Below are 16,363 nucleotides of genomic sequence, written 5' to 3'. Positions count from 1 at the left end.
ACTTTTAGTTCATTTGTCTCTTCCCATTGCATTTGTCTTGTCAACTTTTTTTAACTGTTCCAATAGAAAGAACACAACTATATATATATATATGGGCTAAAACATTGTCTTATTTATGAAACTTTAGTGGCTCTTTAGCTTCTCTTTCTACCTCCATTGTTAGGATGGTACATAAGTTTCTTACCTCATGATAAGATGCTTCCCATGTTGGATTTTTTTGTCATGGTTGTAAAGTTTATGGCTGTGGATGGTCCTATTACTTAAAGTTGGCTAAGGTCTCTCTCTAGGTTGCTTCTATATCCTTTACATTCTTGTTTTATAGTTAAAAAGATTCTAGTGTTCTTTTCAAGATTTGAGACTTGAAAGACATGTATTTAAAGAAATCTTGAGGATATTGTAGAACCATAGTACTGAATTTCAATCGATATATATATTGATATTTTTAAAAATATCTCCATGCTTCCATGGATTCAATATCGATACGAAGGGAAAATTCATGAAACACAAAAAGTAAACATCAAATGTTGTTGATATATTTGAAAACTATAAAAAATATATATATATTTATTTCCATCGAGACTTTCATAAAATTATGACTTCGATATTTTTATCAACATAAATATTTCAAGCATTGGGTAGAACTAATATAATATCTCAATTTTTGAACTCTAACCAATCTTAAGAAGAGATTATGATACTACTTCGTATCTCTATTTGACCCCTAAAATTTAAAGTTGACCCACTAAATTTTAGAAATTAATATAGTTCTAACGAGTTTCTCTAACTCTTGACGGACTAAAAAATATCATTTGAGAATTCAGAAACACTTGGCTCTAAGCTTTATATCAACTCTCTCGACAGTTTACAGTAAAAATATTTTAATTTGTAGCATCAAATGATACTCAAAAATTTATGTACACGTCTCGTTTCTGATTAATAGAATTTAATGTAGATGTTTGTAGCCTCTATAGGTTCATATTGACATGCTCTAATCTGCATTTCATAAAAGTTATATAAAGTAAAACTGCAGGAAGCACCAAAAAGAAACCTACTTTAGTGAACCCATGAGGCTATCTTAATGGAAACTTGTATAATTTTTCGCTTAAATGTCATTTGAAGAACCGAGACGATGACGATGGGTTCTTAACTAAAGGAACCAGTGACTGCACAACATCGGTCATCAAAGGCCGGTAGTCAGCTTCAGGCTGCACACACATGGCTGCAATGGCTGCTACCTAGTAAACAGATACTTATGGGGGTCATAAATAAGAATGTGTAAGATTAGCAAATTCATAATTAGAATGTTAATAGAAGGATTAACAAACCTGAATTAGATCCTTTTTTGAGTACTTCCCTTGAATAGCTGGGTCGATCATTTTTTCCAGTTTTTCTCTATTAGTCAGCCTTGGGAGAGCCTAAAAGCCATGTAAATAGGAGATTAGACTTCTTATATTTGATGATTATATGATTCAATATAGCTCTGTTAAAGATTATTTTGTGGTAGCTTTTTGCAGCCTTATAGGTTTTTGAAATGTAACAGTATTAACTAACCCATGAGACAAGAACATGCTCGCCCTGTGGTCTCTTGATATCCACCGGCACTCGACCAGTCAATAGCTCTAGCAGCACGATACCAAAGCTGTACACATCTGACTTTGTTGTGAGTTTTCCGGTTGAAGCATACCTATACATATTTATTCCCAACAGAGAATTATAAACTGAAATATGTGTTGTGAAATCGACAAACAAAGACAAAGATTTACATTATTCACTAACAATATGTTAACTATATTCACAAGCAAAGGGAGAGAAGTTGAGAGAAAGTTATAAGAATGCAGATCAGAGATCAAGAGAAACCAGTAGAATTAGAGAGTTTCTATAGTTGCTTTCGTGTAAACCTTAAGGCGAAAATCATAAATAACGTAAATTCGAATTCAACTTAGATTTCGAAGCACCATATAAAATATTCAAGAGATTCAACAATATAGAACTAACTCTATGAATATGATTATCAGTAGAAAGGTTTATACTTTTTCTAATAAAAAGATTGATTCAGTACTATTGTAGTATGTACTCCTTCCTAAAAATATTGAGCTACGTTGCGTAATCAGGTAAATGTAGATTCACATTCTTCTAATATGACACAATGTAATAGGCGTACAGAGACCCACGTGGAGGCAATTCGAAGAATTGGATTGATTTTTTTGGTAGCAGGAGTTCAAAATAGTGGAAGTAATGAAATACTAGAGGCTTGTTTGGAAAACTCACTCTGGTGCTAGATATCCTGTGGTTCCAAGGACTTGTGTAGATATCTGACCATTGATCTTGTCAGAGCCCATCTTGGCCGAACCGAAATCTGACACCTTAGCTCGGAAATCCTGATCCAGTAGAACATTGGTACACTTGAAGTTTCTATGAATAACAGATGGAACAGCATGCTCATGGAGGAACTCAAGTGCCTTGGCACAATCAAGGGCTATCCTCAATCTAGTATTCCAATCCAATGGCTGAGATTCGCTGTTGGGATTATGTAGATGATGATGAAGAGTGCCATTGTGCATAAATTCAAATATCAGAAGCCTATGGTGTTGGTCAGCACAGTAGCCAAGCAACTCCACCAAACAAGGAGAGTGCAAGCGGCTTAGGAGATCCACCTGTGAATGAATCATCTTAAACTTTCAATTTCATCTATTTCAACTCCAAATAAAGAACAAATCCTATCAAGAAAATGCCTACAATCGAAACACAGTAGGAAAACCAATCAAATAAAAGCATCCAACACAACCACAAGAACCAATAACTATAAAAGTACGTCTCATTACAGATACCTATATGTATTAATTGTCCAAGTATAGGGTTTAAATTGCAACACTTATTCAAGTTCATAGTTCAAAACATCATCGAAACTGAAACTTTGACGCTGAAATTTAGCAGTAAAAATCAAACTTCTCACTTTTGTCTTATTACTGAAAAATTAATAATAATACACGTAGAAGAAAGAAATTTTTGTACAGACTACCCGAACTTGGTTTCATTAATGTCAAATGACATAAATTCTATAAACAACGAAAACCAACATTTTGCATATTTCACAAAGCACCGGCCAACATTATATTTTCCCTTCACAATTGCGGATCTCAACCATCAAGAATTTATGAGATCACCCCGAACACGATTTCACATCGAGAAAAGTCATAAGATAAACAAAATTTTAATAATGGGTTAGAATTTGAACTTCATAAACCTTAAAATTCACATTCCGACTCTCATTAATTGTCAATACACCAAACCTGCGATCGCAAATGTACAATTTAACGTTGGCCAGTGCTTCGTGACATAAGCAATAGGTTAGTTTTTATTGTTTTCAAAATCCATGCTATCTTTGACACTAACACAACGAAATTTAGTTCATCCTTAACAAAAAGATTTAGAAGGATGATGTAAATGGCAACACCAACTCCAAAAACTAGGCTCATATTTCGAAAACTTGAAAACTAGTAATGACATTGTTAAGAGAGACAGAGAAAGAAGAAAGAAGGAAAAGTTACTAACCTCCATTCTGAAAGAACGTTCCCTCTGTTTGCCATCTCTATGAAGCATTTTAATGGCAACAACAGCTCCATCTGCAAGAACTCCTCTATACACAAACCCTAATCTTCCATTTCCAATAACATTTGCTTCACTAAAATTATCAGTAGCCAATTCCAGCTCCTTATAAGTGAAAACTTGAACTCCCCTGATTCTACACTGAGGAATTCTCCCAGAGTTTCCTCCATATAAGCACCCACCCCCTTTAACTTCTGCAAACAAATCACCAATCAAAATTTAATTTTTGTATTGAAAACAGAGAACACAAGAAAATGGGTTACCTGGGCTTGAGTCAAAATTGATGGATGTGTGAGGGATGATGAATGTGGTGGATTGTGTGGTGGCAGAGGAGGCGGCGGTAGCGGTGGCAGTGTTTCGAGCAGATTTGAGACGAAGGAGCATGAAGATAAGGAGGAAAATGGCAAGGAGAATGGTGATGGAAATGATTGAAGCAATGATAATGAGGATGGAATTTGAGCTGAGAATGGCATTGTGGGTGTGGAAATGTTGGTGGGATTTGGAATTGTTGTGGTTATGGAAGTGGGTTCTTGGTGGTGGTGGTGTTCTTGAATTGTTGTTAACTTCCATGAGGATTGAGGTGAGCTAGTAGAAAAGGAAGAAGATGAGTTTTTCTTTTCTTTCTTCACAAAGAAATGATGTTGAATGTAAATGGAGGTTGAGTTTCCCTTTCTAGGAGGTCATTCATTCATTGTCTCTTCTCTCTCTATCTCTCTACTCCTCATATAAATCATTCATGGAAGCCACTAAAGTCCATAACTTTAGGTGGTAATTATTTACATTATCTAATAAATCATAGTTGAGTGAATAAGATATCTACGAACATTTTAAAAGTTTGTGATTCAATCTTGTGAATGTTAAATTGAAAAAAAATACGAATAGGAGAAAATGTGGTTAACAATTGTTAGTAAAAGGTAGATATTTAAATTTAGATTAAAAAAACACTTTTGGTTTTTAAACTTTCGTGAAAGCAAAATTGTAGTTTCTAAAGCTTAATCGATAAGATTTAATGAAATTTTTTTTAATATATAGATGAAAAAACTAATGGAACAATCAAATTTATTTATGAATTATATACATTAAGTAGTTGTGCAATACAAGTTTGTACTTTTATTTTGATGGAAATTTTCTAAAGATTAGACTGTTACAATTTTCAAAATCTAAAAGCTAAATTGTTACTTAGTAAAGTTCAATAACTAAATTATTATTATATTTTTTTAGTACAATAATTGGTGTTTGAAAGATTCAAATTACAAACACTGTACTTAACAATGCACTCGGATGTCAATTGAACTAAACTCTTTTAGTCAACAACTTTTTTAACCTTAAATTTATTAGTAGTCATTTGGCATTAGTCGACATCCTCTAGTTGTCCCTTTTTGTTTTAGTTTTTGAATATATGGAAGAAAAACTACAAAAGAAAGAAAAATATTCGAGTATATAAGTGTAGTTAGTAAATAGTATGTAGAATTTTGAAGCCAATGTCTAATGATTATTAAGAGATAATCACACGGCAACGACATTATTAAATATATATTTTTTTCTTTCCTTAGTGTTCGTTCTAATTCTCTCTATGCATATATATATATATATATATATATATATATATATATATATATATATATATATATATATATATGTGTGTGTGTGTGTGTATATATGTATATATGTATATATATATATATATATATATATATAAAAAGAGTTAGTGCCTCGTGAGAAGCAAATGGGTTTAAAGAATAAGGATTGGTCCAATGGTTTTGTATTTAGTGAAGGAATTGTCTTTGTCTTTTCTATCACACAACAATTTTTTTATCCTTTTTTAATTGATCACACACTCTCTCTTTTTCTTTTCTTTTCTTGAAAATTTCTCTTTTTAGTCTCATAATTATAAATAATTTGTGGATTTGGTTTTTAAATTTTTTATATAAATCTTTTCGATTTTGAATTTTTAAAAATAGTATAAAAAATTATTATAAATCGTTAAACTACTGAAAATATTACAATTATGTAAAATTCTATGTTTTATTAATGATAGACTTTAGTAGTGATAGAATTTATGTATCCATGAAACATAGATACTTCATGTGAGGAAAAGAATTTGTATCAGATATTGATACTTACGAATCTAACACACGAATTAGTGTATTTGTTTTATGCAGACATATTTGATACACGATTTAATGTATCTATTTTTACGACGATCCTAAAGAAAGAAAAAAATATCTGTTTAAATATTTTTTTTGCTACATTTTAAAATATTTTCACACTGTTTTGTAATTTAAAACAAATACCTGTCTTTTCAAGTTTATTTTTTGTTTCGAAAAACTTAAGAGCTAAAACCGTACCTTTTACAAACTCAATAACAAATGCACGTACTAAAAACATACATATATATATACATATATACATATATATATACATATATACATATACAGATACATATATACATATACAGATACATATATACATATATATATATATACATATATACATCTATGCATATATATACACACATATATACATATATATATGTATTTGATATGATTATAAAAAAAAAAAAAAAAAAAAAGAACTTTGACTTTTGAGTGTGATGGGGAAAGGGAGTTGTGATTGGGTAAGTGTTATATGAAATTGTGCCACCATACATTTCCACATTTCTATTCCCAATATATCTTAGCTTATATTATATAAAATAATTCAATACTTTATGATAATGTTTTTTAATCTTTAATTGGTTTTTAACCCCAACAAAAAAAAAACAATTTGTTTGAGATTCCTAAGATTGATTCATATCAACTTTTACCTCAAAACTTTTGTTTTCATCAAATTAAAAATCAGAAAAAACAATGTTTAAGATCTATTTAAAGAAGACTTGTACTTTAAAAAACAAATTAAAGATTTGCAAAATTCTGTAAATTTCAATTAAAATCAAATCTACACACAAAATTAAGGGAAAGTTAATAAATACACAAATTAAACTCACAAAATTTCAATTAAAGAAAAGTTCTTTTTTCTTTTTTTCCCTCATTAATTTTGTATCTTAATAATGTCTTGTAATTCATTTAATGTAATGTTTATTCAATTTTGAAGTAATAACCTAATTTTGAAAACAAATCAATACAATGAGAATTGCAATTTATATTTTTATCTCTAACTTTTTGCTTTTGTTTTAATTTTTATCTTTAGATTTAACATATAGTTTTTTCTGATATATTATTCGAAGTATAATTATAATCTTTTTTGTTAATCTGAAAAATATATCAACTAGCTAAGATATATGTTTTCAACTACAAGAGAAAATATGCGATGGTTAGATTTTTTTTTTAATTAATCTGTTAATGTCTAGGTCAGCTTTCACGCATTCGACTAATTTTATGGGACAACCCGTCTGACCCTACAATAGTTGGGCGTACTCAAGGAAACACGTAGGAAATTAATTTCTAAGTAGGTGACCACCTTGGATTAAATCCAGCGGGTTTTGAAAATTAAAATAAATAAAGATATTTTTAAAAGTATTAGGAACAAAATGATATAATAAATATAACAAGATAACAATTTTTTTAGAAGGATTCTGATATATATGTATAACTATTTTGATATGTTGTTGGTGAATCAAATCTCTAATACCAAGATTGATAATACAGCTATGTTAATTGAGCTTTGCTAATATTTTTTTTAAAAAAAGTTATGTTAGATTATTAATTTCATTCTGATTTTTTTTCCTTTTACGATAAGAAGATTTAAACACAGATCTCATGGTCTATAACACATTCATATGTTAGTTCAGCTATGTTCATTTTGATAATATTTATTCACTCTAAAAATAATGGAAAAGGTAGAGGTAATAGAAAATAAAAAGAAGACTTATATATAGATATTAATTTATATATATTTGAAAAAAGAGAGGAATTTAAAATTGAATAGGTGAGGGTTAGTGGAGAGTGGAAGAGCATTGGTTGGGACAAAGAAAGTGAAAGTCAATGGAGAGTGAAACAAAACACATTTATTATTGGATAACCAATACCTTAAGTCATTGGCTTTTAAATTTCCCTACACATTTCTATTCACATTCATTTCTACTTTAAGAGTAACTTGAAAATTTTAATAACAAATCGAATCAAAACAAACAGCATAATCAAGCCAAAAAGATGGTCTCCAAGCCAAATTTTTTGAAAACTAAAGTTTCGACCATTTGTAGTGAGTTCATGAGCACCAACATTACTTTTGCAATTAGTTCAAAAGAAAAAAAAAAAAAGACCTATAGCAAAGGGTATCATAAATAGAGTTAACGAAATCCTAAACCTCATCAGCATATGTTGATTTCTGAAACTATAAGCTAATTTGAATCCTGGTTCTAGGGCATTACATATCAGTTTCAAAGAGTTTTAGAAAGATCATTAAACATGGCAATAACCTTAACAAACTCAACTGATCCTATTGTTAAAAGTGTTTTTCCAAGGTAGCATAGCAGTACCATTGACGTTGCGAACAATGGTGTTGATTCCAGTGTCACTGCTATTCAAGAAAGTTAAATCAAAATCCATCTTAAAAAATATCGATGAGGGTCTAATAAGTCGGGACTTACCCCACGTGATGATTCATAGATTCTATTGGAGTCCACATTTTTATATATGTTCATAGATTCAATCTTGATATAAAAAGTCAATCATCAATTTTTATTATGCAATAGAAAAACCAACAAAACTTAACGAAAGCATAGACAAAGATGACTTCTGCATACTACTGAGGTTTATAATAAAAACGTTAACTTGCATTTAAAATTTAATTTGTTAATTTGAGTATTTTTTTTAATTGAACATTTTATGTTTATAAGTTTTAGAAAATAATTTTATTATATTTCTATACAAAATGAAAATCTAAAGATCTTAGATTGTCACATAGTTTTGCAAATTATTTTTCTCATCATTTTACAGCTCAAACTCACATGACAATATCCAAAATATCTAACATCATACTTCTTTTCTATCTCCCAAAATTATAAAATATAAAATGAAATAAAATTAAAAAATATATATATATTTCATTTTTTAAATTTGAAGTCACTTGATTTATTATTATTATTATTATTATTATTATTTCCTTTTGAGGGGGAGGTATTTAGGTTTTAATTCAATTTGAAGGTACCTATTAGTTATATTTATATATACACACCGACGAATAATATTGAGATAATGGCAAATATAACAATTAGATTCAAAATAATTAAGAATGTAGCAATATTTTTAAAAAAATTACAAATATAACAAAATCTATCGATTTATCAGTGATAGGCGGATGCACTTTTTTGTGTGTTCTTTTTTCCGATTATTAAGTGGTGTGATTTTATTTATTATTATTTTATTTCAATCTAATTTTGTATGAACTTTCCATCAAATAATGAAAAACTTTTGTTACTTATTTCCAAAGATGTAGAAATTATTGGTACAAAGCTTAATTATGTAGTGGTGAAAAGCAAAATTTTGATGGACCATATTGGAATCAACATTTAATAACTAACCTAAAATTGGCTCTAAGAGTATGAATTTGGAAGTGTTACTTTATATATTAAACATTTTCTTGAGGGGAAAACTATGGGTTAACCGTCTAGAAAAGGACTAATGTATAATATTGTTTAGTTCAATATCCAAATTTTTGTGAATTATTTTTCTAAATAATTTGATGCATTGTTGTTGTTGTTGAAAGGATATTCACTAAATTCTAATAAGATGATAAAAATGATAATGATTTTTGTAAGCGAAATTAAATTAAATTAGAGCGAGTTTAACTCAGCCGTAATATACATGATTTTCTTTCCGTATCGCCAAATATTTTTAAAAAGACCATTTTGATCATCGCATAGAGATGTTCATTTTCATACGAGATTCTTCGTCTACGTGATGTATGGGAGACTGTTCATTACTTCTGATCCTGGTCGATTGCCTCTTTTTTAATTTATTATAATGTTTATTGCTATGTTATAATTATTATTGTATAATATTACATAGAAACACATAGTATTTCCAACAATTTTATCATTCAAACCAATGTCCTAATTATATTTAAATTTAAATTTTTATTGTTTGATGATTAAAATAATGAATGTGTTTGAATTGAACATTTAAATGTTAATTCGTATGTAAACGGATAGGTAATTATTTCATTCTATTAGAAAATTATTCTCCTCCTTTTCTACTTTTTATATACAAGAGTTCGGTTTACTTCTATCTCTATTTTTCACATTTATCAAACTCCAAACTTATTACCTTCATTTGGTAGGTCAAAACGGTCCCTAAAGATGCAAAAAGTTAAATAAATGCGCGACTCACCGCACGACCCACTGAAGATAGTTGCGAATATTCCAAGTCAATGAAAGAAAAGCTATTAAAGCTACTTTGTAGTTTGTCCAATGTCTAAAAGATCATTAAAACTTAGTTTAATCTCAACTTCAACAAAAAGCTTTAAATCACACAAAAATATTGAGTAAACAACACTTTAACACCAATTTCTTATAACAAATCAATATGAACAAACCTTTAATTCTACAAAACATTTGAAATTGACATTGCTACCTTAGCTTAGATGGCCCCACTCTCCATTGTCAAATATCATCATCAGCATGTGTAGAATTTTGTCTCCTATCTTTAACAGTCCCTCTCAACTCTCTGCTATTCAACATGATGAACTGGAGCTCACAAGATATGTCATATTGTTGCTTAGTTATTTTGTTGTACATAAGAGATTAGCTGGCCTTGAAAGAATGAAGATGAGTTAATTTCCATGAACTTCCAACTCAAAGTATAATATAAATTATGCAGATAGTATAAAGTAAAAAGCTCATCTCTTCCAAATATGACTGCCATCCAAAATTTGGCTTATGTGAATTTGTCATCACATCGAAGACTCAATGATCTTAAAATCTCTCAATTGCTGATCAATCAGCATCACTCACATGCTCAAAAATTATAATTGATACCAAAAGTTACCTTCTCTACCACTTTCTGGAAAATGTCAAAACTGACTGAAGATATCTATGACCTGGCCAGCATGTAGATGGGTAATTGTAGAGTCATCGATGTCGCTGCTTTCGGATAGATATTGTTGGTTCATGAAAAAGTACAGGAAGCCAACTTATGCTCACAGTTGACAGGATGATTGTTTGAAAAAGTAACGAGGAAAAGCCAAAATTTTGTTTCTCTTGGGGTTTTGGAGAAGCTACTAACATTGATAATCTCAAGAACTAAAGAGTTTTAATTTGGAGAAAGAAGCTTTACAACTTCATCAATCTTCTGGAAAGCCTAGAAACCTATTAATGAGCGCGGCAACTGGTTTAGCATCACCTGGTGTGTATGGAATTATAGACTCCAAATTCAAGCTCTCTATAGTCTGATGTAGTGTTTGGGGACGAGCACAATACAAATGCTTCCTTTCAGCTAGTTCTTCTGCAAGTTCAATTTGATGATTGTCCATTAGATCTTTGTTTACTACAACAATCAAAGGTTTACCCAGTCTCAACGTCTCAAATATGCTTCCGGACCCTGCACGAAGTTGAACCAACTGTCAAATGACAAAGCCAAGAAAGGACGAACAAACAAACAAAAATTATGTCTAAGATAGATGAAAACATATTTAAAAAGATTAAGATTTTAAAATTTTTCTTCTAATTTGCACAGAAATATTATGTGTTAGTGCAAACGTATTTATGAGTATAAAAGTTTGTTCCATATCAAAATTCATAGCTCCAACGTTAAAAGTAGCATAGCACAACTCAATTGGCATAGTGTCTGTAGTATCAACCTCAAAGTTAGAGGTTCAATTCCCCCACCCCATATATTGTCAAGAAAAAAAAAAAGAGGCTCCAACCTTGCCATCGGTTATCAAAGATAATAAGAAAGGAGTTCTTAATGATGCAGTCTTAGCTGACGCTGAAAATTTGAAGGATGCAAAGAAACGTCCAAAAAGATGAAAGAGATCCAAGAATGGGTACTATGATTACCCACGTTTTATCAATTCACTTCTCAAACAGAGCAGACTTTTGGTTTTGGAAGGTGGAAAGTGGTGGTACATTCTCTACCAGGTCTAGCATACTACCTTGTCCCTAGGGGTCAATAAAATAGCACTCACCCACCGCTATAGAGTCTGGAAGGATAAACTCTCCTTAGCCACTTTCTTCAACACCCACCATAACCTGCAAAATGGAGCCCCTTGGCTGGCTATCTCCCACTAAACTGGCTCGACTCATACCAACAAAGAAGAAAAAGGACAGAATCACGATACAATATTTTCGTTACCTGCTCCATTGCAGTTAATTTGAAACCGAATACTTTCCTCCCTCAGTTGGTACACAGCCTCCAAAGGGATCCTCTCACTCAATTTGACTTTGCTAAGACTTTGCCCAATTTTCCCTCCTAGTTTTTGGGGATACTTAAATTTGGGAGTAAGACAACCTGCTTTCCATTACCGAGTACCTCCTCCATTAGGGTTCCAAATCTACCTCTATCACACTTTGGACATTCAGATTCTAAATGCCGTGGAGAAGCCTTGAGCTTTTGCCCACAGTCCGCTCCATTGCTGTACACATATATTCACGTTGCTTATGTACTACTTATGCTTCCCCCATGGTGCTACGTGCCACTTGCACACTTGTGCACCTTTCTACGCTGCACACTTTTGCGTGCATGGTGTGCTTAAATGTTCTGTTGTGTGTGCCCACCTACACATCTGTCCTGCCTTCTTCATGGATGTGGGGTGCTGACCACCTTCCAGTGCTACCTGAAGGTATGTGTTTGGCCATATCTTAGTTCCCACAACACATGTGTGCTGTCTTGGCCCTGTTCAAACCATGCCTTACTTTGCATTTTGCAAAATGTCCTTGTGACATAGAGGCTGCACACTCGTGTTGGAAAACTGACCAAGGAAGAACACCTCTTAGGCAACACGATGGAAAAATTAAACAGTGAGTTTTGACCACTAGACAATTGGCATCAGAACACGGTTTCCATGCTGGAAAACCAATTACCACGTTCTATTCTTGCCAGGCCTTGTTGCTTGAATCCTTTTTCCATGGAGGTTTGTGAGAAATTAATTGTGTTCCTTTATCTTGTATGGATGGAAGGCTCATTGGATGCAACGGTAGCTTACCTCAAACAAGAGATGTAACATCCAAAATGATGTTTATCAGCATGTTGCATGAGGGATGCTAATATCATTTGAACCTATCAGAGTCAAGTACACAACTTCATTACCAAGGGCCATCAATGAAGAAAAGCTATTGACGAATAAGTGAAAGGTATGGCAAGTAAGTTCAACACTGCCTGACACAATGCTGAAATAGAACGAGAAATTGACAGCATGCATGACAAGCATCCATTAGGAGCTGACGGTTCCAAGGACAGAGAACCAACTCTAGAGCTATGGAACAAGAAAATTCAACACAACTAGAGAGCGTGACCTATCAGAGAGGGTAAACTGTCTACAAACCCACAAAATACAAGATATTCATCACACCTTCTAGATTGATTGCTAAATCTCCGAGTGAAAAACAAAAGATATAAACTAAATCAACATGACTGACTGAAGGAGGTATAATTCCCAGTTCAAAAAAATTTCACCAAAGAAACTAACTAGAATTAGCACTTCAAAACGCTAGAAAGAGCCACAATTCCTTTTTGCCCTTCCTTGAATAAACTTTGTGGAAAGTAGGTCGAACAGATTTTTGTGGCTGCTGTGGAACTGTGGAAGGAAAGGAACAAGAGAATCTTGTAAGAAAATTGTGCTACTAACGAAATATTTGGAACAATGTACAATAACTTCTCCTTGGTGGTATTCAATTGTTTCATCTTTTGGGTTATTACAGATTCTTTACTCCCCTTCAGAAAAAACTACACACACACACACACACGTATTTTTATAATAGTTATAAAAAAAACATACAACATCAAACTGCATTTTCGAATACCCTGTCAAATTGAATGCACATATATTTGGGTGGTGAAGAAATTACCAATATCAATGCATCCATGTCATAGAAACACATATACCAAGATACATAATAATAACCAATCATAATTTAAATTTATAGCATTTGCACGAGGGAGATGCCAGTTAGCCTGGGGACAAAAGGGTCTTATGAATCACATTTATAGACAACAAAGAATAAAAGCAGGAACATATGAAGTTGTACCAGCATGGCTAATTACAAGAGATGCTGATTTTAGATGATCAGCTATGCTTGAAGAGAAGGAGAAATAGTCTACAACAAGCCCATCTTCTCCATGGGACTGCACATAAATAGTTAATGAAGGTTGAGTTATTCATTATAAAATTATATACATATTATAATAAAAAAAATAAATGATCCTTTCAAAATACAACTTCCTTTAAATTGGCTACTGCAATGGTGTGTGTTCTCAATTTTCATATACATGTCAGATGTAATGGAGAAATATGAACCACATTTCATGAAAATGCCATTTATGCAGAAAAATTGGGATGGATATTTCTGAGGGTTTTCATCGTTACTTTAAAAATAAGTATAGGATTTCAATTTGAGCTGGAGAAGTCTTCCAAAAAAAAAAGCAGTGGACATGAAATCTATGTTGTAGAAGGTCCTTTTGCACACACCATTCCAAGTTGGAGAAACCTTCTTTACCAGGCCCTTTTCTAATACTATATTGTAGAATATTTGAATCACAACAAATGGAAATGATTATTAAGGGTGTAGAGCTAGAGATTGCTTGAGAATAGGTTAAGAGTTTTTCATATTTTGATGTCTCCCTTTGGAAATCAAATTCTATGATAATTTTTACATAATTACAAGTATTCTAGACAATTGAAGCCTCTAGTTTGTAACTTCAAGCTCATTTTAGACTAAGGCATGGTCTTTTTCTTTTGTTTTTTGATATTCATAAGTGTTCACGCCAGCTTACACGCACCTCGACTAATCTCACAGAACAATATGCCTGACTCTACAACATTTTGGTGTCAAGGAAACTCGCAGGAAAATAATTCTTAGGTAAGTTGCCACTATGGATTGAACTCATGACCTTTTATTTAGTTATTGAGACTTTTGTAATACTTTTCTCCAAATGAAAGTTAATTTTTCATCAAAAAGAAAATGAAGATGTTCAATATGGTTTGAATGTCATAAAGACTACATTTGGATCCAAAGCTACAACATATCCAATGACAGACAGACATTACCTTGGTTGGATTGTATGTACCACGTCCCATTTGAATGAGAAGGTGGGTATAGCCTCTAGCATATAGTATTTGTTTCACTTGCTCAGTGTCCACTGCTCTAACCAAAGCATCAAAACACGTTGTTCCCACAGTAACAAACACCATCCTCGTCAATTTACCACCAACTTCAGAATCTCCCATTCCAAATTTTATGATACAAAACCTGGCATTTCAACAGACGGGAATAAGCAGCTTACAAGATAGCATAGCAACAACAAGATTTAATTGAGAAGGGAAAATAAAATCATCCAGATACTCAGTAAGAACTCCCATTACTGGGATTGAGACCAACTCATACAAGATCAACAAAATTACAAAGGAATTCTCCCGTATACAAGGTCATTTATTTTCTAATTTTGTTGATATTAATCATATAACTATCTTTTAAGACAATTTTAGTGCATCTAGATGATTTTATGTGCGATAAAATTCATTCACCACGCATCTGTAATCCTTGTTGAATCTGTTTTCAAACTAAAACTTATGTCTTTCATACGATAGTAAATGAAACTTCATCTATTTAATCTGATGATACTAATCACATAACACTAACTCCTTGAAGGACAGCAGTGAAAACTCCAAGAACCCAGCGTTCTAAAGCCAAAACATCATGGGTAATCAACAGATCAGGCCAAGAGAACAAAAAATGAACTAACCCGAAAACAGAGGAAGAAAAAATCACCCACGATGATGCCGAGAACAGGACAGAAACCTAGGGTGTGACGGGCACCGACGACCAGCTGCGACGGACACCAGCGACAGCGCAGCAATGGACTCCTAAGACAGCGACGGCTGAAACAGAGTTTTTTTTTTTTTTTTTTCCTCCGAAGCTGACCGGAGAGAGGGAAGAGTGTCGAACTCAACGCTCGCCGAAAATCGGAAAGGGTGAGGATATTTTGGAAAAGTGTCCCAAGTAACCAAAACCCAATTTTTTTTTGTTAAAGTGATCTATTTTTCAAAATAATGTCATTCATGACATTTTTTTAGATGTGAAATAACCAATTTACCCTCGTCGCCTTTTCATTTCTCTCCTCTCTGTTTCATCTTAGATTACAATAACATCCAAATTTAGAAATGATTCAAAGCTTTTAACTTACTTTTTGAAGTCAATTAAAAGTAAAACATGTTTGATCATTTTGTTCAATTTACCAGCATGGTTGAAATTTGAGATGGATGGGAAAAATCATTGATAACAAGTGAGCGATCGGTTAAAACAAAGTTTGTACCGATGAGTATATGATTAGAACAAAATCAATGCTCGTGTAATAAAAGGTGTATGATTATTCATTTTTCAGTGGACAATCAAATATAACAACTGTGCATCTTCGATTGTAATGAACATTGATTTTGTTTTAGTCATATCTTCATCAATACAACTTTGTTTTAGTTAAATGAACACTCGTTTTACTAAGATTTTTTGTTCTTTCTGACAAAGTTTTCTTCTAAATGTAGAAATCGGAAGACTTACTGCATTTAAACTTGGATAAATTTAGCTCTTCAAGGATTAAAGTCGAGG

General features: G+C 32.1%; 2 protein-coding genes across 6 annotated transcripts; both read right to left on the bottom strand.

Annotated features, from left to right (window-relative positions):
* Positions 1-808: 808 nt before the first annotated feature.
* On the bottom strand, positions 809-4,313 carry LOC103492191 (probable serine/threonine-protein kinase PBL7). Its single transcript, XM_008452454.3, has 6 exons — positions 3,870-4,313; positions 3,553-3,800; positions 2,269-2,654; positions 1,552-1,684; positions 1,326-1,415; positions 809-1,235 (listed from the first exon to the last, which is right to left on the bottom strand). The coding sequence occupies exons 1-6, from the start codon at positions 4,174-4,176 to the stop codon at positions 1,110-1,112; spliced, it is 1,290 nt and encodes a 429-aa protein (XP_008450676.2). The 5' UTR covers positions 4,177-4,313; the 3' UTR covers positions 809-1,109.
* Positions 4,314-10,041: 5,728 nt separating this feature from the next.
* Positions 10,042-15,755, bottom strand: LOC103492189 (uncharacterized). 5 transcript variants are annotated; one of them, XR_007818932.1, is made up of 5 exons: positions 15,534-15,754; positions 14,809-15,010; positions 13,790-13,886; positions 10,593-11,144; positions 10,042-10,357 (listed from the first exon to the last, which is right to left on the bottom strand). XR_007818932.1 is itself a non-coding variant. In XM_008452450.3 (4 exons), the coding sequence occupies exons 2-4, from the start codon at positions 14,986-14,988 to the stop codon at positions 10,888-10,890; spliced, it is 534 nt and encodes a 177-aa protein (XP_008450672.2). In that variant the 5' UTR covers positions 14,989-15,010; positions 15,504-15,755; the 3' UTR covers positions 10,042-10,887. The 5 variants fall into 5 exon arrangements, 2 of the variants coding, with proteins under 2 accessions (XP_008450672.2, XP_008450675.2); XR_007818930.1 differs by having other exon boundaries at positions 15,504-15,752; XR_007818931.1 differs by having other exon boundaries at positions 10,042-10,352; positions 15,504-15,752.
* Positions 15,756-16,363: the final 608 nt, after the last annotated feature.

This window comes from Cucumis melo, chromosome 2 (assembly GCF_025177605.1).
Source record: "Cucumis melo cultivar AY chromosome 2, USDA_Cmelo_AY_1.0, whole genome shotgun sequence".
In the NCBI taxonomy this organism is placed as follows: domain Eukaryota; kingdom Viridiplantae; phylum Streptophyta; class Magnoliopsida; order Cucurbitales; family Cucurbitaceae; genus Cucumis; species Cucumis melo.
This window is presented reverse-complemented; position numbering and strand designations above follow the sequence as displayed.